This window comes from Gymnoscopelus braueri (genome assembly GCF_963280865.1).
Source record: "Gymnoscopelus braueri genome assembly, chromosome: 15".
NCBI classification, from domain to species: domain Eukaryota; kingdom Metazoa; phylum Chordata; class Actinopteri; order Myctophiformes; family Myctophidae; genus Gymnoscopelus; species Gymnoscopelus braueri.
In genome coordinates this window covers 38,639,839-38,663,811 of record NC_137620.1, presented here as the reverse complement: position 1 = coordinate 38,663,811, position 23,973 = coordinate 38,639,839, and the positions used below count along the sequence as shown (strand labels likewise).

The following is a 23,973-nucleotide window of genomic DNA, read 5'->3' as shown; positions in this document are numbered from 1 at the left end:
GGGATGCCAGGTTGGTTGAAAGTAGGCCTAGTTAATGAATAAAGTATGTGTTTCCTCCTCTGCAGATCAAGTGACACGTACATTCAGCTCGCTGGGCTTCAGGGTGTTGAGGTGTAGAAACCAAACCAAGAAACAAATGAAGAACATACTGGAATATGTCTCTTTGAAGGTCCCCACTCTACAGGAGACAGTACAGGAATGGTCCAGGGAGGGCTCAGAGTTCACTGACCTTCATGTTGAGGAGAATCCTCTACAGCACGGAGATGCCTTTGTTTGCTGTATCATTGGTCGAGGAACGGGTTGTATTCAAGGGGCCGATGGGAATCCCCTCCTCATCAATGACATAATTACGTTTTTCAATAGAGAGAACTGTCCTGACCTTGAACACAAGCCCAAAGTGTTCTTTACCGACAGCGACGGGTGGCCGAGGCTGGTAGATGGGCCTAATCAGAATGAAGAGGATTTCCTGGTTACCACGGGAACCAGGAAGGGTTTACCTAGCTATACAAACTTAGCGGATGGTAGCTGGTTCATGACGTCTGTGTGCAAACAGCTTAAAAGCTCTCCCAGGTAACTCTCAAAATAATAATTATGTAAGATATGAAACAAAAATATATTATTAAGGTAAATTAAGACAAACTTGGTCCACAATATTTGTTAGACCTGACCACCAAATTGCCACCATTTCTGCATGTTAGGGCTACAACTATAGATTACTCTTTCGGAGTAAGTGGTATGTTTTGGGCTTTTTATGCCTTTATTTTAGAGAGGGATAGGGAAGGTAGGCTGACAGGAAATGGGGACAGAGATGGGGGGGTGACACGCAGTAAAGGTCGTCGGGAACGGGAGTCGAACCCGCAACACGCTATCAGGCTGGCATTGCAGCCTAGGGGGCCTGGACCGTCACGCTACGGCCCAGGCCAGCAAAACGTTTTTATTCATTAATGTTCTGGTAGACATTACATTCCATTGCTATAAAGTGTTTGTTCAGTACAAGGGCTCCCCCGTTTCTCCAGCTCTTTAGTAAACAGAAAATACATCTTCAGGTGGGTTGCCCATTTCAGGCAATCAGGAAAGAGTACCCATTTATCAGCTTCAGTGTACCACTTCAAATTTTTATCGGCTCATCTCTTTGTGCCGTCACTTCCAATTTCTCCTGTATCCTATATGAGTTCCTTCTATTGATTGGATAAAATTGGTATCCTGTACTGACCTGAAAATGCATTTTCTGCTTACTAAAAAGTTCCAGAAATGGGGAGACCCCTGTTACTGAACAAACACTCGAAATGATTATGATCAGAATATATAGCTATTTAACACTTTTAAAAATATATAATTTTACTTGTATTGTATATATCAACAAACAATTATTGTTGATTTTATCAATGTAAATCGATTAGTTTATTAACTGCTTCAGCCCTATTTTGTACTCCGTCGTATTGCAATGTTGTGCAAAAATAGTGACAATAGCAAATCTACAAGCTCACAATGCACCACAGTGCAATGCATTGTGAGCTTGTAGATCTGAAAATGGAAAATCGCAATATTAAAATTGATTGTTTATAATCGATTAAATGGATTAGGCCGGCTACTACATTGTTTAATTGACTGCAATTCAATCAAGTGTCATTTTTAGTAGTGGTAACTTAATGTGTTGTGAATGTTGTGTTACAGGGGTGAGGACTTCCAGAACATGTTCAATCGGGTCATCAAGGAAGTGAGCGAGAGGGAAGCAGATGATGTCGAAGAGCAGCAGATCCCTGATGTTGCGATGGACACCCTGAAGAAAAAACTGGTGCTTCCAAAATACCAAGGCTAAGGAGGTTCAATGGATTTTGGACTTTGATTTTCAATTCCAGCTGGTAGATCATCATATGCTTGCTTCTTTTTACCTACTACTCACCATGGATGTTCATATTTTTATATACCAATATCGATCATAATGATAAATAAAAAAGGTAAATGTTGCGTTTATATAGCACTTTTATCCAAAGCGCTTTAAATAGATTGTGCATTAAATTCACCCATTCACACACACATTCATACACCGATGGCAGAGGAAACCATTGGATTGGAGCAGGGATTGTGTTATGGAGGTTAATATGTTGCGTCTTGCATACAGGGGTCATCAACATGTCCGTACATGGACAAACATGTCTGTGGCAAGACTTGTCTATGTCCGTGGCACTTTTTTTCTTTTTCTTTTTTTACGAAAGATATTGTCTATAATTTGTTCTCTTTTTTTTATATTCACAATCTAATCTTAAAAAATGTGTTAATAATTGTGGTGACTCATAAAGTGTCGGGATGACATGCTCATTAACCCTTGCATTGTGTTAGAAACCTGCATCCAGTTGTTTGTGTTAGTGGGTCAAATTTGACCCGTGATTTAACTCAGCCCTAAATACTTAAAAAAAATTAATAATAATCTCCCACCTCATAGCTGACTTGTTATGCATTCATATCCATGGAAACACTTTAAAAAAATATTGTGTTGGAGCCAAAATGCCTTTTTTGTTTATTTTGTTTTATTTTAACTCACTGTGCAGAGGTGTGTCATTATCAGTCACCATGGCAATCACCACAGGAGAGGTGTGGCATTGTCCCTCACCATGGGAACCACCACAGGGGGTGGTTACCCATTTATACTTGGCCTTGGGTGACGAGCCCCAGATGTGCAAGGGGAAAAAGGCCAAACAGTTTTTGACCGTGTCGTGAAACGTGAACATGTCGCCACGCTGGTCGGCGTTCAGTGTTATTGGTTGGAGTGATGTATAACAAGATATGTTAAATAAATGGATTGACATATCCGACCTGATACAAACTCTCTGGACATTGAATTCATGGTGCACGCGTCTAACTAAAAAGCAACCCAGTTGCCCCTCACAGTATATAGCTAGCTACAGGTAAAGGCTCTACAGTTAGGGTTTCATCTTTCAATATATCTCGTTTTCAATTATATTAAAATTCACTCATTACATTTCCTATAATGAAGAAAATGGATAATGATGTTATCTAGCTATAAAAGACTAACATTAGAACACACTTAAAAATATATATACTTGTTTTCGTTTTTTTTTTTTTTTTTTTTTTTTATATTAATAAAAATAGTGACACTTGGTGTGTTAGGGTAATTTTGACCTGTATACCATAGAAGGTAAAAAGTAATTTATTTTTCATAAACTCAAACTTTATTTTACTCCCGATAGCAAATGTTAATTGAGGACAAGTCTCTCTCACTCTCAAACATGTATACATTGAATATTGACAATTTGGGGGGAATTGAGCCACACTTCTCTGCCGGGTCATTTCGGACCCTAACACCGTCCACAAGTGTCACTTTTTTTTATAGAGACCATCAGAATGAATTAAAATGATGATAAATACTTTTGTTGCGTTAAAATGGCTATTTCTGAGGATATCATGAAGCCTTGTTCCAATAAAGAAATGTAAAGGGTACTTTTTACCTATTTAAACTTGAAAACAGGTAAAAAATGACCCTACAATGGAAGGGTTAATATGTACATGATACCTGTGCTACGTACGTCGTACGGTATGTCAGTCAAGTCAGTGGTATGACCACAGTGGAAAAGAGCAAAAACATGGCATGTCATCTGTTCAGAAGGAGCTATTTGCTACCAAGGCAAAGAAGGGCAGAACTGGACAAGTAAAGCTAATTTTCATCAGTTGAGAGAAAGTGTTTCAAAGTGTCCAATAATAGCAATAACAACTAAAGTATAATAACACTCAACAAGCATATAAACCCTTGATCCACAACCTCACCATCGGACCTCCTCCTCACCTCTGATCAAAGTTAGGCACCTTTGCATCAAACTATTGTGACACTGCATTCTCTTAAATCCTGTCATGCCCTTCATTAATCACTCATCATGTACATAATTATCTGTTTCGACACTCAAGTCTTTTTCCTTTGTTCCATCCGCATACTTTCTCAACATACTACAGTACCTGTTTAATGGAAACCACAACTATTGAAGCTACGTTGACAAACAAAAACCTGGAAGTTTAGCTGGAAGAACTTCCTGTCACCTCCTGTCCTCAAGTAACACTGTCCTCTGAAAAGCCATCTCTACATACTGTAATAACCATATGAAGTATTATACGCATTACGCACCCATTCACCTTTGCAGCTAAGTGGCCCTTTTGCCCCTGCAATGTAAAATGGAAGCACTGTCTGTACTGATAAGACCCAATTATTGAAATCCCAAACATGGAATACACTTGGACCATACCACATTTAAGGCCTGTCTCAGGACTGCCACCTGCCAGTATACAGTGGATAACTTCGCAGTCTCCAGGTTTTCTAAAGTATAGCTAACCACTTTAAGTCTGACATCCCAATTTTGGGCATGCCATTTTAGGCTAAAAAGAAAAGAGAATTGCTGATCTACAAGCTCTACAAACAAAACATGTGATGTGTGATAAGATGGCTGAAAGAGTCATCAAAAGGGTCAATCAAAGAACACTTTTTCTGTATAGGATTGGCCGTCTAGTCAGTAAGAATACCCTGAAGATTCTCGCAGGGGCCCTCATCCAAGGTCATTTCGACTATGCATGCTTCTCATGGTATCACAACACCACTAAGGCCTTAAAAACAAGGCTCCAGACACCCCAAAACAAACTGGTAAGGCTACTTTCAGGGGGCTGCAATTCCAAACTGGCCCCTGTCAAAGTCTTAACCTAGCCCCCCCCCCCCTCCTCCTAAAACTTTCTATAGTACATATTTCTTGTTTTTCATACTATTAACCTGTAAGCTGATTGTATGACGTTCTGCATAGTAGTGTATATTTATATGTCTTCTTAAATGTCGTCATGATTTGAGTGCACAGGGATCTCATTTTAAATAAGCCACTGTGCTTTTATGAGCGATTCAGTTTAGAGGACCTTGTATTGTGAATTGTGCTTCCATGTACTGTTTCCATGTCTTTCTAAATAAAGCATTCATTCAATCAAAAAGTGTTGTGAGCTTGTAGATCGGCTTTTCGCCAAAAATAATTTAGCTTGTTTTAAAATGTGCAGTGCAGTGGAATAGAGTAGACACTATGGAACATTAAGAGTCCATAGTACTGTACATTTGGGGCTAGGCTTATGTGTTTATGGTATTATTATTGATCACTTGTTTTGCATTTCCGTGGCAAAAATACAATATGGAAATGTCCATCACAAGCTGACATGGTGATGACCCCTGCTTGCATATCAGTCTAACAGTTAAGTTATGTTTACATGTGTGTATTCATGTTACTGTACATAATGACTGATATGTGTAGATGTATTTTAACTGCATTTAAACTTGGTCTGTATGCGTCTGTCTATATGTGTTGTTTTGTCACAATAAAAGTTTCTTATAAGATTGTTATAAACATACATGTACATGTACAACATACATGGCTGATTCTTTGAATAAACAAACCACAGATTACAATAGACCTGACTACTAGGAATGTTGTTTTTTTGCAATTAGTATTGTAAATTGTATTCTGGATGCTAATTGTAAATTGTACACAAGATCAAACAGAGAATAAAATACACATACCTTGGGGGCACGGTGGCGCAGTCGGTAGCGCTGTCGCCTCACAGCTAGAAAGTCCTGGGTTCGATTCCTGGGTTTGTGTCATCAGTGCCCATACCCTAGGTGGGGTTGGCGAAAGGGGCTTTCTGTGTGGACCCCTAGGTTAGGTACCCTCACAGAAACATGCAGTAATCCTGGTCTCTATACCGCCTGATGGAGTGGAAAGGAACTGGTTGGAATACCATGTTCCTTCCACGCGCTACGTCCTACTGGGGAAACTCCGGCCTGTTAGGTGATAAGAAGCGGCTTGCTAGCTCCTCGTGCATTGAAGGAGGCATGAGCTCAGTTCTGGGCTCTCCCCAGGTTGGCAGAGGGAGAGTAGCGCCCAGGATTACATAGGCAATTGGCACTGGGTGAAAATATGGGTTACAAAATCGTGGAATAAAAAAAAAAAAATCACATATCTTGAAGCCCTTAAATTTTGCTTCCGTAACATGTTATCACTCCTACTCCTACTTTACTTACTAAACACTCATTTAGTAGTATGCAATACATTATCGCACATTAATATTACCGATAGGTCCAAGACAAATTCAATGAAAGTGTCTGACTGAGATCAAGCGGTTTTATCAATATTTCTTATATTCTCTGTCCACTAATACGTCTAGTGTCATCTAAATTCAAGGTAGAGTCGGTAGAGCGGCCGCTGACAAACCTACGCCAACTGCTTTGAAAACCAATCCTGTCACACTCCAATATGAAGGACAACACTAATATCTTTGCAATGGTTCTGCAAAGCATTTGTTGCGTTGCAATTTTTAAAAATGTCTGAACTGTTCATCGTTTCAGCAACTACGTCACCAGACGTATCAGAATGTCAATGTGGATCGACACATCTATCAGCTTGTGTGATTGTCGTTACTCGTTGTCACTTGGTGTACTTAGAGGCCATTCTATGATGTCTATGACATCAGTACTATGACGGCAGCGCTGTATGTTTCTGTGTATTTATGTATCGGTACCCATTGTCTAGCATTGCACGGGCAAAATGGGTACAAAGTACTTGTATGCCAGTCTATAACGTCGGTACTATGACGTCCATCAGTACCCAGTGTTGCCCAGGTTATTGCATGGCAGCTCGAGGCCAGCGTATGCCCCCAGCCACCTATGATAGCTGTACTGTGACATCAGGACTGTGACGTCACAACTTCTACTTTATAGAATAGCATATCAGCCAGACTAGACAGACGGAAACAAAACGCGGGTAAGATGGTGGCGTTCGCCGGGGAACGATGGCAGCGTGAGCTGACGAGGCACTCTATCTTCAGCAAACTGCGAGGGAACCTCGCCTCCGAGCCCAGCGAGAGCAACAAAGGAGCCAGCACGAGGAACCTCATGTTCAATCTGAACGGGGACTTGTTCGTGTGGGACGACTCAAGATGTGTGTTTTACACCACCAACCTGAGACAACTCAACTCCAAGGAGGAGGAGAGCCAAGGCAGGACTCATCACCACCAGACCCTGCTGTGCATCAACCCACCCCGCTTCGAAGTTTTCCAGGTTCTGCTGAGTCCGACACAGCACTACGTTGCTCTCGTTGGCCAGCGGGGAGCCACCGTGCTCGAACTCCCGCAGCGATGGGGAAACAGATCAGAGTTCGAAGGCGGACGGGCCGAGATCAACTGCAAGACCATCCCGGTTGAGTGCTTCACCAGCTCGGCATCTGTGAGCCTGCGGCAGGCCGCCTGGTACCCCAGTGAGACGGAGGAGCCTCATCTGGCACTGCTCACCTCGGACAACACCATCAGGTTCTACAGCCTGAAGTCACCCCATATCCCGGCTAAGGTGCTGTCCCTCTCCCAGTCAGATGAGGACAGCGGCATCCAGACAAAGCGTTCCTACGCTGCTTCTCTTGGAGAGATAGCAGTGGCGTTCGACTTCGGGCCGGTGTCGAGTGTTCCTCGACAGCACACGGGCCAGCGCTCCAACAATCTGCTTGTCCATCCCCTGTACATCCTCTATGAGAACGGAGAGACCTACTTGAGCTACGCCAACCTGGCAAGTGGTATGAACCTCAGCAAGCCCACGGGGCCTCTGCCCATGTATCCTGCAGCTGAAGATAACTATGGCTACGATGCCTGTGCCATCCTCTGCCTGCCCTGCGTGCCCAACATCCTGGTCATCGCCACAGAAACAGGGACTCTCTATCACTGTGTCGTCCTGGAGGTGGAGGAAGAGGAGAAAGAGACAAGGGCGGTAGAGTGGTGGAACACCCGGTGTTCCCAGGCAGTGCCGTCTCTCTACGTGTTTGAGTGCCTGGAGCTTGAGCTTACCCTCAAGCTGGCCACCGGGGAGGACGAGGACCCCCAAGTGTCTGACTTCACCTGCCCCATCAGACTTCACAGAGACCCCCTGTCCCAGCACAGGTACCACTGCACCCATGAAGCCGGCATCCACAGCGTGGGTCTCACCTGGTTCAACAAGCTCCACAAGTTCCTCCAGTCGGATGAGGAGGATAAAGACAGTCTCCAAGAGCTGAAAGCAGCAGAGCAGCGCTGCCTCGTGGAGCACATCCTCTGCACCAGGCCTCTCAGTACCAGTCCGTCCGCGCCGGTGCGTGGCTTCTTGATTGTGTCAGACCTGTCCTTGGGCGCCACCATGATCTGCATCACCAGCACGTACGAGTGTCTGCTGTTGCCCCTGCTGAACTCCATTCGTCCACCCTCGCCGCCCTTGCTGTGCTCACGTTCGGGCGCGGGCCCGGGCAGCTCCCCCCTACACGGGCTGACCCACGACTCGACAGAGCAGCACGTCCGCAACATCCTGGCACGCAGCTCCACCAACCCCCTGATCCTGAAGGCGGGTGACAAGGACACATCGCCCCAGCCCGCCGAGTGCCTGCAGCTCCTCAGCCGTGCCACGCAAGTTTATAGGGAGGAGTACATCCTCAAGCAGGACATGGCCCGCGAGGCGCTGCAGAGGCGGGTGAAACTGTTGACGGCCCAAAAGAACAAGCAGCAGGAGGAGATGACTCTGTCCCGCGAGGAGAGGCAGAGCCTGAGAGAAGCGGCCGAGAGGCTGGCAGACAAATACAAGGATGGCAAGCGCCGCCAGGAGGCCATCATGGGCCGCGTGAGGAGGGTGCTGGGCAGCCTGCACCGACAGCTGCCCGTGCTGTCAGACGGCGAGAAGGAGATGCGGAAGGAGCTGCAGTCCATCAGCGACCAACTGAGGCTCCTGGACAGCAGCATCAAACAGGTGCACACCAAGATGGAGTACCGGAAGAAACAGGCGGACAAGGGCGGCGCCACTGCGGCCAAGACCGCCGTCTCCCTCGACGTGCAGCAGAGGAAGTGCGTCCAGGGCTTCCTCAAAGAGCAGGGGGAGCAGATCGCCGACATGATGAAGCATATCAAGGATGTCAAGAAACATATCAGTTTCTGAAGCAAGTGTTAAATGTTTAAATGTAAAGAAGAAAATCCTTATGGGTCCATGTTTTACTATCTCAGTGCTTCATTTCTTCATGTGACTTCTAATAGAATACTTTCTTGTTATTATCAGGCCTTCAGTCTCTAACAATAAATGTCTTTGGAGTTAAACAAACAAACACAACTTTATACAATAGATGGTCAGTCTGGAGCTGTGTAGAAGCCTATATTTGGGCAAGATTTAGGTACGTAAGGCCACCCAGCCTGATGGAGATACAGTATGTGCTCCGCTAAGCGCTGAGCGTTCATGTTTTAAACTAATTCCACCCACACAATATCTGGGGCCCGTCTGCCTAGCTTCGAAATAGTTCCATGTTGCTCATAAACACCTTGTAAGTTCTTAAAATGTATGGTTGTCACATCCAGGCATCTCTGATGGTGTTGCCATATGGCAGGTTTTCCATTCGAACTGGATGCCAATGCAGTGCATAAGAAGATGAGGATGCAGATTTACACATAGCAAACCACAGAATGCAAAGTGGTGATGTACTTCATCGCAGTACTGACTAGTTGCACTGTAGTTCTCTGAGAAGTTGGTGTGGACTACACGTTCATTTGCAGGGAGGTTCAGCTTCAGGGAAGCATGACAAAGCATATTGCTGCCTGATGTTACAGAGATGGCTCCTGAAGCTCTGGAGCAAAGGTTTTGAAATGATCATTGAGGCTGCTCCATGATCATTCTACCATGATCAGGGAAACATGATTAAAGGCCTTTGCAGACAGGGTGCGATTAGTCAATCAGTTTTTACCGCTGCGAAAAGACGCACAAATCGAACTTGGTTCGATTGGGAAAAAAACGCATAGCCGCATCGCATCGCCGCACGGTAAATTCGGAGCCGGTGTGCATGAGGTCATTGAGAACCATGTGTTCATTTAAAAAATGATATTGCACCCTGTCTGCAAAGGCCTTAAGCCTGCAGCTTTTGATTATTGTCTTAGTAATTATACTTTTGATTCGTTTTTTCTATTAATCGAATAAACGAGAAGCCTGTGGTGGACATACACACAGGACAGTTAATATGGACAGTTATAATTCTCAGTGATCTCACCCATGTTTACATTACAGTTTGTTGGTGTTTTTTTTGTCTGAAAAACACAGTGCTACTTGGCTTTTCAAAGACAAATAAATATCCATCCTTTCTTAACTAGCACCCCTGAATGTTTTTTTTTCTTTTCATTTAAAAACATATACATCAACAAATCAACACCAAACAATTCAAATTCATTGTTTATAATCAACAAAATTGACGATCTGATTAACCCCTTAAGCTCTATTTTATACTTTGGTGTTGCACAAAATTAGCCGATCTACAAAGATCACAACGTGTCACATTGTGACACTATTTTAGCCATTTTTTAACATGTTTGACCTCTTTGGCCTACAATGACATCCAACATAGGGATGCCAGGTTGGAGGTGGTTAAGCCATATTGGACTTCAACAGTCCATTTAGCCTATACTACTCAACTAATCCATTATGATTCTTAATAAATTCAATTCATTGACTCTCTAGTGGCTTTGTGAGTGTTCTGGGTAGTTATTCTGGGTGCATTCTTCACATTCCCCATACACATACATTGCTTGCTTTTTGAGTGCAAACATGGCGGCTCGTGTCAGGCTCTCTAAATCCCTGGTGTTCAACGTAGGATTAGGTTACTTGCGGAGAGTCCAGGACGTTGATGTTAAAATGAACATTTTAAGGTCGAAGAAAAATTCAATGGAAGTGTCTGACTGAGATCAACCGTTTTTATGGATTGATGTTTTTTACTATTTCTTAGATATATTCTCTGTCCACCAATACGTCTAGTGTCATCTAAATTCAAGGTAGAGTTGGTAGAACGGCCACGTACAAACCGACACATACACGCGGCCCACCCATCTGACCACTTAACAGTGGTTAGATGGGTGGGCCGTGAACGTTTGTGAGCTTTTCAAGTGGGCCCTGATCCAAAAAAGGTTTGGAACCACTTGTAGTATGTTGATTTCAGACACAGCATCTTGTCTTGTTAGTCTAGCCCAGAGGTCTTCAACGTTTTTCAGCCCAAGGACCCCTTAGCAGGGAGAGAAAGATGAAGCAGGGACCCCCACTAAATATTGGATTCAAGTTAAATGTGTGTTTTCAGGCATTTAACGACTTAAACCCTCAACATTTTGAAACTTGCTCTGTACTTGGTCTGCTCTTTTCCTCCTCTACACCAAACCTCTTTTTCAAAAATAGCCGATCTACAAGCTCACAGCTAATGTCCCCCCCAGAATAGGGATGCGAGGGTTCAAGTGGTTAATGTAAAAAATAAATAAAAAGTCCCTATCACACACAGATTTGGCGGCCCCCCATCTCTGAAGACCCCCTCAGGGTCCCGGACCCCCTGTTGAATACCGCTGGTCTAGCCTGTTAACCACTTAAACCCCATACGTTGTTGAGCGGAGTCCCTCAGGGCTCTACTAGTGTATTTTCTGTAAAAGTTTCCCCAGAATACAGATTCTGTGGTTTAAGTTGCAACAAGTGCCCGGAGGAGATTACTCAACCGTGTTCAGACCACTTGAACAGAGAGGAGTCAGCAGTTACGTAGAAAAAGAGAAGTGCAATTAAGGACATAGAAAAAGGGAAGCAGAAAAGCAAAAATAGAAAAAGGGAAGCAGAAAGGCAAAAAGGCCTAATGACACTTTAGTAAGTAGGCTAATTACGGGGTACTTGAAGGATAACTTTAAACACCCTTCCAGTCAGTTCTGATCCTCCTGTCAGGACCAGGCTGTTAAATAAATAGCTTGATGAGGGCATTTCCTCAGTCTATGACGCAAGATGTCACGCACATCTTGTGTTTATGCGCTCTATGCTGCTTTTCCCCCTCTGTCCAATCGGGTGAGTGAAAGTCCCAAGACTCAGGAAGCGACATGGTGCTTAGCGATAGAGCAACTGGTTGTAGCTGTTTCATGGGAGGGTCCTGAAAGTGAGTAACAGGTGGGTCACTCCGTTTATTTAGAATGCGCTGGCTGCAAAAAACTGTGGCTGCGCACAACCTGAGTTTAACAGCGGCCAACCATGTTTTGGTGTGACCGCGCCCTTGGGGCACGGTCACACCGCACTTTTATTCTACCTATGAGGGTGAATTCTGCCTATGCATTTCAATGGGAATGGAGCGGTTTGCTGCCATTTGCGGATTTCTGAAAAGAAACCCTGCTCCATTCCCTAAGGGACTATGATGTCAAAGTCAAGGGGCCAATCCCAGCACTTTTTTTAACCTAATTATTCAGAAAACCCCAAACCACAGAAAATCCACTGAATGTTCAAAGTTCCGTTTTTTTGGGGTGTAATTGAGGTCATAACCCCCCCCCCCCCTAAAAAAAAGAATGTCATAGACCTTTAAGAAATGTACTTTTACCTAAAAAAAGCATGTACTGTAAATATAATGACATGAGTGTACTGTATGTAACTTTTTTTTATGTATACAATTTCATTTTGGGGCGGTTATATTTTGTCTCCCTGCTCTTCTATTGAGACATTTAGATCATGTCAAAGGTCATGTCTCACCTAGACACAGGATCTGACATGAATTTTGACCAGATGTGTTAGTATAGGAAATCAAAGGTTGTTTGTGTGGAGACCAAGCAAGTCGACTTGTCTCTGTGCCATCTTGTTTTGACAGGGTGAAGTTCGCCGCTGTGCATGTCGGCGTCATCTTGTTTTCACAAGGTGAAGTTAACGGTTGTGCGTGTGAGTACATATGAAACTGCAGATAACAGCTTCTTCTTTGTGACCACATCCTCTGCTCTCATGAGAGTCACAAAGAAGGCTGTAGATCATGTCGAACACTGAGAAATGACAGATGTTGAAACCTTCAACCTAACCACATGCCTTGCAATTGTAACAGGGCGGTATAAATTAAGGTATAGCCTAGGGGATTGCGCCCTAGGAAATAGTGGAATCTAATAAAATTAAACCACCTGTAGACAAGGATATCACTCCCCACAAGGTTCGTTGAACTTAAGTAATAAAGGCAGATACGTGGATCAATGCAAATGGTAATAGGTTTATTCACATTATATAGGCCTACAAAAGGCAATACCAGGTCATAGCATTTCATAATGATGCATAAACAGGCTAAAACTGTATGACAGTGGTTCAACAATAAAATACATTGCACCCCTACACTGGGTCGATGCTCGAGGCTTGCCAAGGGGAAGGAAGAACTGGCTAACCAGCCCAGGGCAGTGGCACCCCAAGCCACAGCACACAAAAAGAAAGTTGTAAAATAATCTAATCAGAACACAAAAGAAAAGGGGATACCACCACCACTGGAGCAGGTGTCGCCTGGTCCTGATTTCGGGCCTCAGAGATTGGATTAAAATACATTTCTTAGCATCACCAGTAATAGACCTTGATACTGTATAGACGACCGGGGGTTTCACGCAACATAATAGAAGGACCAGAATTAAACCCAACACGAGGGCTGATGGTCAGGGGTGAAACTACACCCAGGCAAAGCAGCAGCGTGTTCCTCTTCACCAAGCCCTAGAAACACAAGCGGCAGCTGTTAGCCTACCATTTAAGATCATTAATTGCCACAATGGAAAGATAGTAAACCTACCATGCATTCAAGGACACAGCGCACATTTCGCCATGCCCGCAGGCACACTTCTGTGTGGTTCAGTCACACACACCCAGCTAGGGTTAGACAACCCGAGGCAGGGGTGGACTGGCCATTTGGCGTACCGGGCAAATGCCCGGTGGGCCGCGGGCCAGTGGGCCACTGGGCCTCAAAAAAAAATAAAAAAATAAAAAATTATTAGTTACGTTAATGTTTGGGCTGGGATGCTTACCAGCAGGGGCCTCAGTGCGGCTGCAGAGTTCATGTGCAGGGCTGGGCTGAAACAGTGAAACGCTCCCCCCCCCCGTTGACAAAACGGCCCAGGGGGTGGTGGGCCGGTCCGGACCAAAATGCCAGGGCTGAATTTTGGTCCCAGTCCGGCCCTGACCCGAGGGGGGGGGGGAGACAGACAGTTGCACACAGGCACTAGCTAAACAATAGGGAAACATACCTGCGCTGATGCATAGTGGACAAACGAACAAAACTGAAGCCCAACAGGCCAGCTTTGTTTGAGGAAGTTACACGGTCAGTGAGGACACGCACACGCCGGTGACAAGCGTGGCAACGGCACTGAAGCCCAACGGGCCAGCTTTAGAACCCGGTCAGTGAGGAGTCTGAGGACACGCACACAAATGAGAGGAGACAGCTCACAAGGGCAGAGTGTGTGCTTCTTATGTACTGCAAGTAATCAGCCCACTGATTAGTGGGAGGAGGATGGGCCATGGGCAGAGTGGGAGACAACGCCCATCCTGCTACACAAACAACACCTGCCTCTCTGCAACCACCATATCTGCAGGCATGGATGCCGATTTATGTTGGGTTGGTAGGGTACTAAACAACAAGTCACACACACACACATCAACCAAGTTTTTACCCCTTAATCAGAAATACCTGATGAATGTCAGTTGGAAACATCGTACTAGCAACAAAATACTTTTTTGCTGTAAGTGAAGACAGTGTGCGCGATCACTATTCTTTCCTGTCTCATCCACTGGCTGCCTGCTTGTACGCACCTGTCCAAGTAGATGTGCAAAAGGACATTTTTTTAATACAGTTCAAGTCATACAATTTGATTATTGGCTGATGATGAAACCATAACTGGCATAAGGACTGCATATAGGAAGAGAGTTTGAATAACAGAAATCTGTTCACAATAACATAAGGTATCAGAGCGGGTACATCATGCATCCTGTGTTACAAAGCATCACACAATAGCCATCCGACAGACACATTCCCTGTGGGTGCTCAGCTTTCTCCTTGGGTGCTCAGGCTCTCCAATGTCTGCAGGTCTCTGCACAAACATACACTGAACAGAGAGAATATTCTGTTTTCTATGTCAACTGTATGCATGCAGAATGAGCATGTAAGCCTTGTGTCATATCACCAAATGTTACTTATAATCTGGTGAAAAGATATGTGTAATCACTGTAATCAAAACGCCCTTCATGACAGTTACTCTATGCATTTCTTTTTTTTAGAACAGATGGCCTCAGTTTAAAGTTAGCTCCATGTCCTAATCTTTGAAGCTGAATGTTATTGTATCTTGACAAAAAGGTCACAGTTGATGGCCCTGCATCTGAGAATTTGGACCAAATAGATTTTCTTTTTCACCAAAGTAATTAAGAACTGGAATAAATTTAATGTGATCTGAGTGCAGCTTTGTCAGCGATGTGTTCACGCTAAGGCTGAACGATTAATCGTTTTCAAACCGAAATCGCGATTTGAAACCACGCGATTAGCTAATTGCAAAGGCCGCGATTTATTTATTTTTTATTTTATCATAATTAATAATTATAATAATATTAATATTAATCCCAGAGCACCCGCGGGACTTGTCTCCTTCTCTCCAGAGTGGCTGCCTCTCTCTACAGGGAGCAAGAGGGCAGCGCCCCCCCTCTCTCTCTCGCTCTGTCCCTCTCATAGTTAGGTCCCTCGCCGTCGGCTGCGAGTATTTAAAGTTTGTCGAGTTTGCGCAACTTAAGTCCCCGATGCCGCGCGTAGCGGTAAAACATTATTTTCGGTGCGACACAAGTAGTGTAGTAGTAGTGTTGCTCCTATCTATGTTTGTTTCTGTAAGTGTAACTTATATTTTTCACATCATTATTAAACTATTACTGTTGGATGCTGAGATTCAATGTAAACAATACGATGCAAAGCACTTCCTGGTTAGTGTTGCCAGGTTTTGTGAGAGAAATAAGCAACCCTGTCTATGAAAACAAGCCCAAAAGAAGCGACTATGAACTGTATCTTTGTCACTTATGTACAGTGGTGGAAAAAGTACTCAAATGTTGTACTTAAATAAAAGTATCAATACTGCAATGTAGAAGTACTCTGTTACAAGTAAAAGTCCCAAATTCAAAATTGACTTGAATAAAAGTAGGCCTACAAAAGTATTGGTATCAAAATGTACTTAAAGTACCAAAAGTACTAATGTTTGGAAATAGCAGATCTACAAGCTCACAACGCGTCGCATCGCGGCGCGTTGTGAGCTTGTAGATCGGCTATTTTCAAATTACCTAGGTATAAAATAGGGCTAAAGTGGTTAATGTAGGTTTTATAATATTATAATTTATATCTGTAACTAGTCACTAAAGGTTTCAAATAATTGTAGTGGAGTAAAAGTACAATATTTGCCTCTGAGATGTAGTGGAGTAGAAGTTAAAGTATTGGAAATTAGGAATACTCAAGTAAAGTACAAATACCTCAAAATTGTACTTAAGTACAGTACTTAAGTAAATGTACTTATAGTTACTTTCCACCACTGCGTTATGTATTCTGAGTTTTTCACTTCCAAGGAGTAGTAGTAATACAATGTACAGTAGGAGAGGACTTTGCCTTGTGAGACAAAAAAGTGTTACATTTTAGTTGAATGTTAATCTACATAAGCTAAATACTGGATATCAGTAAATATGCTTCTGGAGCCATAAGTGAAAGACCTACTTATTTCACTGCTGTGAATTGTTTACACAAAATGGTGATTACCGGTATTTGTTTAATTTTAATTTTATTTTTATTTATTGAACTTCATTTCAGAAAAAGCTTCTCTTCTTGAGCCATAAGTTAATGAATTAACAAGTTCAATGTTGGGTTGTTTACAAAAATAAGTATTTCTATTCCAGCTAAATGTTTAAATATATACATGGGAAAAAAAGTACTTGGAAGATACATGTTGGAAGCAATGAAGCAATTCATATCTTTTAGTTCTCATCCTTATTTATTAGAATCTAGAACAGTAAATAAATGGTATGCCATTTGGTAATTAATTTACCATTACTTCCAATTACTTTTTAAACGTACACAGTGAATACTAAACTGAAGCTTGACTTTAAAAAAAAAATTATGATTTTTTTTTAAAGAAAAAATCGCAATCAAATCGCAATCGCAATATCAGTCAGAAAAATCGCAATTAGATTTTTTCCCAAAATCGTTCAGCCCCACGCTGGTCCCGAGGAAGACTAACCTGACCGTGTTTTTGCGGTGGCGGCCCCAGAGCTGTGGAACAATCTCCCCCCACATCAGATCTGCTAAATTCATCGAGATGTTTAAGTCTTTACTAAAAACTCACCTTTTCTCTCTGGCTTTGAACAACATCCACTCCTAAATATTCCTATTTTAACTCCTATCTAACGTTTCCTACCTTCTGTGTACATAGGTGTAAATGCACAATCTCGCTCTGTGTCTGTGTCTCCTATATTCATTCAACCTTTATTTATTTTCTCGGGGATACATTGAGGGCAGAGCCCTCATTTTCAATGATGCCGAGATTACAAAAGCATAGTACAACAGTGTAGAATAGAATAGAACATTATTGTCACATCACATGAAATACAAGTAAAACAGTGGGTGAAAAACATTATAGTGCAGCTTAAAACAACAACAGCAGTTGGGAGTGCAAAAAAGTGCAAAAAACGTTTAGATCGTTTTAATTGAAAAACCTGACGACACTCATATTAATAAATAGATAAAAATAAACAACAATAATTAAGTCCAGTGTGTCCAGAGTATACAGCCAGTCCTACACTACTGCTTATTTAGCAGTCTCACCGCCGTGGGGAAAAAGCTGTTAAAGGAGTAGTTCACCCCCAAAATTACTTTTTTTCTATGGATTACTCACCCCATAGAGACACACGGCCGGAAGCGGAAGGCCTACAAATCCACGCCCACTTTTGACACTCGGGGTCCGTTAGAACGATGAACTGCAGCTCTCAATGCAATCTCTATGAGAGGCATTGTAAAATACCGTCATTTCACTGGTTAACTACTGAGGCTACAGCGATTTTTTTTGTGTTCTAATAATCTGTCCCATTTGTTTAATTTGTCCTTTTTAATGTCCCATATCTTTCATCTCGATATACTACCCACAATATACTATAATATACTCCATCAGTATGTCAAAATCGCTAGCATCGGAGATCTAGAGTTTAAGTGATCGCATGGTATATACGTCACGGACGCATCCCTTGAGGTTTTCAATACCCAGAAAACTGGCGAAAGTGGCCGTTTTCAATAGGTTTTGGTAATTATCTCTGGAACAGAAGGTCCAATCTGCACAGTTCAAAGCTTGTTGGATGCGTGACTTTGAGGACATTAAGCACGCAATGACACATTTTCGGGTTATTTATTTTTTTTAAGGGGAGGCTAGATCTTAGTTGGGCAGGCGACCGCCTCTCCTGCCTCTACAGTGGGTATGCCACTGGTCGGCGCTCGGCACTCGTAAAGACAGTGATGTCACTGAAATGCCCGTCTGCTGTCTACCCTCTGCTGTGTTAGCATTATGGGTAACTCGTTAAAGTGGCAAATTAAATGTGAAACACATCAACTATTAAGAAAACAAGAAGATATGTTGACAAAGACACTCCATACATTTGGAAACATATTTTTATTTAAATCAATATTGTCTTCAGTTAATGCAGGATAATTTCAAAAGTAGGCTAACTCTCATATCCTCTCATAGGGAATGCATTGGCAGCTGCAGTTCATCGTTCTAACGGACCTCGAGTAGCGGCGCTGTCTCAAAAGTGGGCGTGAATTTTGTAGTCCCCGTGTGTCTCTATGGAGCCTTGAATTCATGGATATTTTTTTGTTTTAGTCGCATTCCTTCCTTTATTATTTGATTATAATAAATTTCTCCCCATTGATTCCGGTAGGAGACACAAATGCATTTGTGTCTCCTACCGGAATCAATGGGGACAAATTTATTATAATCAAATTATTGGCTTAGGAATGTGACAAAAACTAAAAAATATCTATGAATTCAAGGCTCCATGGGGTGAGTAATCAATAGAAAAAAAGTTATTTTGGGGGTGAACTACCCCTTTAAGTGTCCTATTTGTGGTACATGGGAGGCTAAGAAACCGTTTGCCAGGGCGAGGGTTTCTGCAGGCCTTAAAGAGTTTATGGCTGGGGTGGTAAGTGTCTTTGATGATCCGATTTGCTTTGGCAATGCATCATTTTTCAAAGAGTTCTTGGAGGGATGGAAGTTCACCTCCGATGATGCGCTGGGCCGCTTTCACCACCCTCTGCAAGGCCCCCCTGTCGAGTGCAGTGCAACTGCCATACCAAGCAGTACAGCAGTACAATAGCACGCTCTCGACCGTGCTGTTATAGAAGGACCTGAGGATGCTGGGGCTGACACTGAACTTTTTCAGCTGCCGGAGGCAGTGGAGGCGTTGTTGGGCCTTGGGTTGTGTAAATAATAATGATGAATAAAAACAACAGGATAAACAAGTTATAAATGTGAAAACAACAAAACAACAGAATAAGACAGTAATAAAGACAGCTTAATTAAAACAGTGACAATCTAAAACATCTAAAAACTATATGCATACATGCTGTGTGTTTTATACATATTATGTGTTTTTGCTTTTACCTGTGCAGCACTTTGGTCAACTAAGGTTGTGTGAAAATGTGCTCTATAAATAAAGTTTGATTGATTGATTGATTGATTGATAAGCTAGTAACTCCCATCATGATTACTGACATCGACTATGCAGATGACATTGCCCGAGTCTCGGACACAGCAGAGAGTGTAAGGGAACTACTACTGGCAGTAGAAATGGAGTGCAGGTCTGCCTCAAGCTCTATGCCAAGAAAACAAAAGTATCTGTATTTATTTAACACAGAGGACAACATTGCCACTGCCGACGGGACAGTCCTCAAGGTAGTCGAGGACTTCAAAGGACGCTTACTTTTATTTGTACTTTAAGTATTTTTAAATGTACTTTTGAATACTTAAACATATTTAAAGCAATTACTTTTCTACTCTTACTAGAGTAACATTTTGACTGAGCTACTTTTACTTGTAGTGGAGTAAATTTGACCAGGAGTGACTGTACTCTTACTCAAGTACCGGGGTTGAGTACTTTGTCCACCTCTGGTCTAGCCTTTTAACCACTTAAACCCCATACAGGGCTCTACTAGTGTATTTTCTGTTTTCGCCCTAAATTAAATATCTTCGCTAAAAATAGCTGATCGTCAAGCGATCAGCTGTTTCCTGACACAGTTTTCCCAGATTAAAGATTCTGGGGTTTAAGTGGTTAATGTTGCAACAAGTAGTCTACCCGAATGAGATTACTCAACCGTGTTCTTCAGACCACTTGAACAGAGAGGAGTCAGCAGTTACATAGAAAAAGAGAAGCGGAACTGAACAGAAAGGCAAAAAGGCTGCAGTGTGAGAAAATGAAGTGAAGTGGAAAAAATTAAGTGGAAACCGAGCTACACTTCCTAACCGTCTGTCCATTGTACCAAGACATCAGAGACACATAATTCCCACAGATTACAACCACACACGGAGATTTTGAAAACATGACCAATGACAAAAAACTCCCATATCTGCTGGGCGAAGTACAACAATGTGCAAACACAGCAGCAAGATTCATGAGTTGCTGTGATAGGAAAAGGATATCAAACGGAACACAACCACCCTAAAGACTAATCATTGTGTATATTCCGGCACTATACCTGCACCCAGTGATCTTGGTACATAGAAATTGATCTATTGAAGATTCTGACTTTCAAATGTACATATTTTTTGTTTTAATTGTATTGCTGTATTGTTGTATTATGCTTTCTGCTTTGGCAATGTAAACGTATGTTTTCTCATGCCAATAAAGCCCTTTGAATTGAATTGAATTGAATTGTGAGAGTGCAAAGAGGAAGAGGAGTAGCCTAATGACACTTACGGGAAACGCAGTACATAGCTTGATGAGGGCATTTCCTCTATGTCATGTGACTCAATGTTTTTTATTTTCCTCTCCCATGGTGAATGTCAGTGACAGGGTTCTGTACATATTCACCCATAAGTGCATAATTACTATTATTTATATATGTTGATTAAAGCCCTATTTTTGACTATTCAAAAATAGAAGATCGACAAGCTCACAACACGTTGCATCGGGACAGATTGTGAGCTTGTAGTTATTTTTTTAAACATTTGACACATTTTTAAACATATCACATATTTGTATGCCAATACTTTACTCAAGTAAAAGTTTTCAAATCTGAGTACTTCTTCCATCCCTGCCTGGTCCTCAGGAAACAACCTCCTGAATCGAGTTTGTTTTATTTTATTTTCAATTATAGGCCTACTAGTGTCTTTGTGTGCCTTTGCTGTCAGGGCTCCTCGACGCTGGAACAATCTGCTTGAAGAGCTCAGGTTTGATAAATCGCTGTTTTCTTTTAAATCACTTCTTAAAATGCATTTTTATTCAAAGGCCTTTTGAAATGTTATTGTTTGATTCTCCTGTTTTATTTCTCACTGCACTTTGTATTTTATACATGTTATTGTGATTTTATAAGTGCTCTATGAATAGCTATTATTATAATTCAAATATAACTGGAATATTACAGTAATTATAATCTTTTGTGATTTTGTTCTAGAGCTTGTATACATGCATACCATTTTTTAAGACATACTATATACACAGGATGCAATGCACTCTAAATTATTTAAAACTCATGCAGATTCTGAATATTAGTCTTAATTGCATGCATTTCCAAACAAGTATGAGGAGAGCATAACTGGTGTTGACTTGTGAAACACTATATTGTCTGCTCAAGAGAAGATCAGAGCTCAGGATCACAGAGTAGTGTGGAGAGGGCAGGTGTTGAGCGACATCTAGTGGCTGAATGTGTTTTTGTTCTTTGAATGATGTGATGTATTGCTTTGCTTTTACCTGTGCAGCACTTGGTCAACTAAGGTTGTGTGAAAATGTGCTCTATAAATATTAAACAAATTATTGATTGATTGATTGTTTGATAAGCTAGTAACTCCCATCATGATTACTGACATCGACTATGCAGATGACATTGCCCGAGTCTCGGACACAGCAGAACGTAAGGGAACTACTACTGGCAGTAGAAATGGAGTGCTAGACGATCGGCCTCAAGCTCAATGCCAAGAAAACAAAAGTATCAGTATTTAACACAGAGGACATCATTGCCACTGCTGGCCGGACAGTGCTCAAGGTAGTCGAGGACTTTTACTTTTATTTGTACTTTAAAGTAATACTAGGTAACGTTTTCAACAAAACTAAAGTTAAATTGTATATGTTTTGCGAGTGGCAAAAGTTTCACAACACCCACTCCGTGAATTTCACCCCCGGAAGCCTTTTATTTATATATTTTCTATTGAACGTGTACGGGGGGGACTTTCCCGGGAAAATGACGTTCCTGGCCAACGTCATGACGTCGTGGCCGACGTCCTCAGGAACTACCGCAACGGTTTCCTGTTTGGCCAGGAACTACCGCGCTATTAACAAAAAGGAACCTCACGCTGATTTTAAGATAATGTAGGATTAGAAGATCGAAAAAGAACAGAAAAAGAAAGCACAGCTCATGGTAACTAATGCTCCACTGGCTAAGAGAAACGATCCGTAGATAGTATAAAACAATTAAAAGATCGCTTTTTGAAACGCTTCCGGCTTCCGGTGAAAACGAATGGAATTCTGGGTAATCGAGGACTCCGGAAATTGTATGCAGTGACGGTAGTGACCAGCAGAGGTTGCTAAAAATCGTTAGTTGTGAATTTGCATTGTACAACTTTAAGTATTTTTAAATGTACTTTTGAAATATATTTAAAAGCTATTACTTTTTTACTCTTACTTGAGTAACATTTTCACTGAGCTACTTTTACTTGTAGTGGAGTAAATTTGACCAGGAGTATCTGTATTCTTACTCAAGTACTGGGGTTGAGTACTTTGTCCACCTCTGGTCTAGCCTTTTAACCACTTAAACCCCATACGTTGTTCAGCTGTGTCCCTCAGGGCTCTACTAGTGTATTTTCTGTTTTCGCCTTACATTAAATATCTTCGCTAAAAATAGCAGATCGTCAAGCGATCAGCTGTTTCCTGTCAAGGTTTAAGTGGTTAATGTTGCAACAAGTAGCCTACCCGGTTGAGTAGTGTTCAGAACACTTGAACAGGGAGGACCAGCAGTTATGTAGAAAAAGAGAAGTGAAGGAAATTAAGGACACAGAAAAAGGGAAGCTGAACTGAACAAGAAAGGCAAAAACTCTGCAGTGTGAGAGTGCCCCCCGCGCACTGTGGAGTGCCCAGCAAAGTGCAAAGAGGCTCATAGTCATAAGAGGAGCAATGACACTTACGGGAAACTTAAAGGATTAAAAGTAAACACCCTCCCAGTCAGTTCTGATCCTAGCTGTCAGGCCAGAAATTCTAGTCAGTCCAGAATCTACCGTAAATAGCTTGATGAGGGCATTTCCTCTATGTCATGTGACTCGATGTTTTTTTTATCTTCCTCTGCCATGGTGAATGTCAGTGACAGGGTTCTGTACATGTTCACCCATAAGTGCACAATTACTATTATTTATATATGTTGATTAAAGCCCTATTTTATACTTTGACTATTCAAAAATAGCAGATCTACAAGCTCACAACATGTTGCATCGGGACAGGTTGTGAGCTTGTAGTTATTTTTTAAAACATTTGACACATTTTGAAACATTATATTTTTATGCCAATACTTTACTCAAGTAAAAGTTTTAATACAGGCATTTTACTTGTAACAGAGTATTTCCATATTGTGGTATTGCTAAAATCTGAGTACTTCTTCCATCCCTGCCTGGTCCTCAGGAAACAATCTCCTGAGTCAAGTTTGTTTTATTTTATTTTCAACTATAGGCTTACTAGTGTCTTTGTGTGCCTTTGCTGTCAGGGCTCCTTGACGCTAGAACAACCTGCTTGAAGAGCTCAGGTTTGATAAATCGCTGTTTTTGAAATGTTATTGTTTGATTATCCTGTTTTATTTCTCACTGCACTTGTATTTTATACATGGTATTGTGTTTTTATAAGTGCTCTATGAATAGCTATTATTATAATTCAAATATAACTGGAATATTACAGTAATTATAATC

The 23,973-nt window shown here is 42.0% G+C and overlaps 2 protein-coding genes across 4 annotated transcripts in view; both read left to right on the top strand.

Moving 5' to 3' along the window:
• The window catches only part of LOC308102098 (uncharacterized protein), a 73,787-nt gene extending 70,734 nt beyond the window's left edge, over nucleotides 1-3,053 (top strand). For 2 of the 3 annotated variants that reach the window (XM_080451700.1, XM_080451699.1), the window contains exons 29-30: nucleotides 66-570; nucleotides 1,675-3,053. In XM_080451700.1, coding sequence (XP_080307826.1) covers nucleotides 66-570; nucleotides 1,675-1,819 — 650 coding nt within the window. In that variant the 3' untranslated portion in view covers nucleotides 1,820-3,053. The remainder of the gene's footprint in view (nucleotides 1-65; nucleotides 571-1,674) is intronic. The other variant, XM_080451701.1, reaches the window with a different exon arrangement.
• A 3,746-nt stretch (nucleotides 3,054-6,799) lies between these two features.
• LOC308101182 (nucleoporin 88-like) lies at nucleotides 6,800-8,974 on the top strand (the record flags this gene model as incomplete). Its single annotated transcript, XM_080450560.1, has 1 exon — nucleotides 6,800-8,974. The coding sequence occupies one exon, from the start codon at nucleotides 6,800-6,802 to the stop codon at nucleotides 8,972-8,974; it is 2,175 nt and encodes a 724-aa protein (XP_080306686.1).
• Between the last annotated feature and the right edge of the window lie 14,999 nt (nucleotides 8,975-23,973).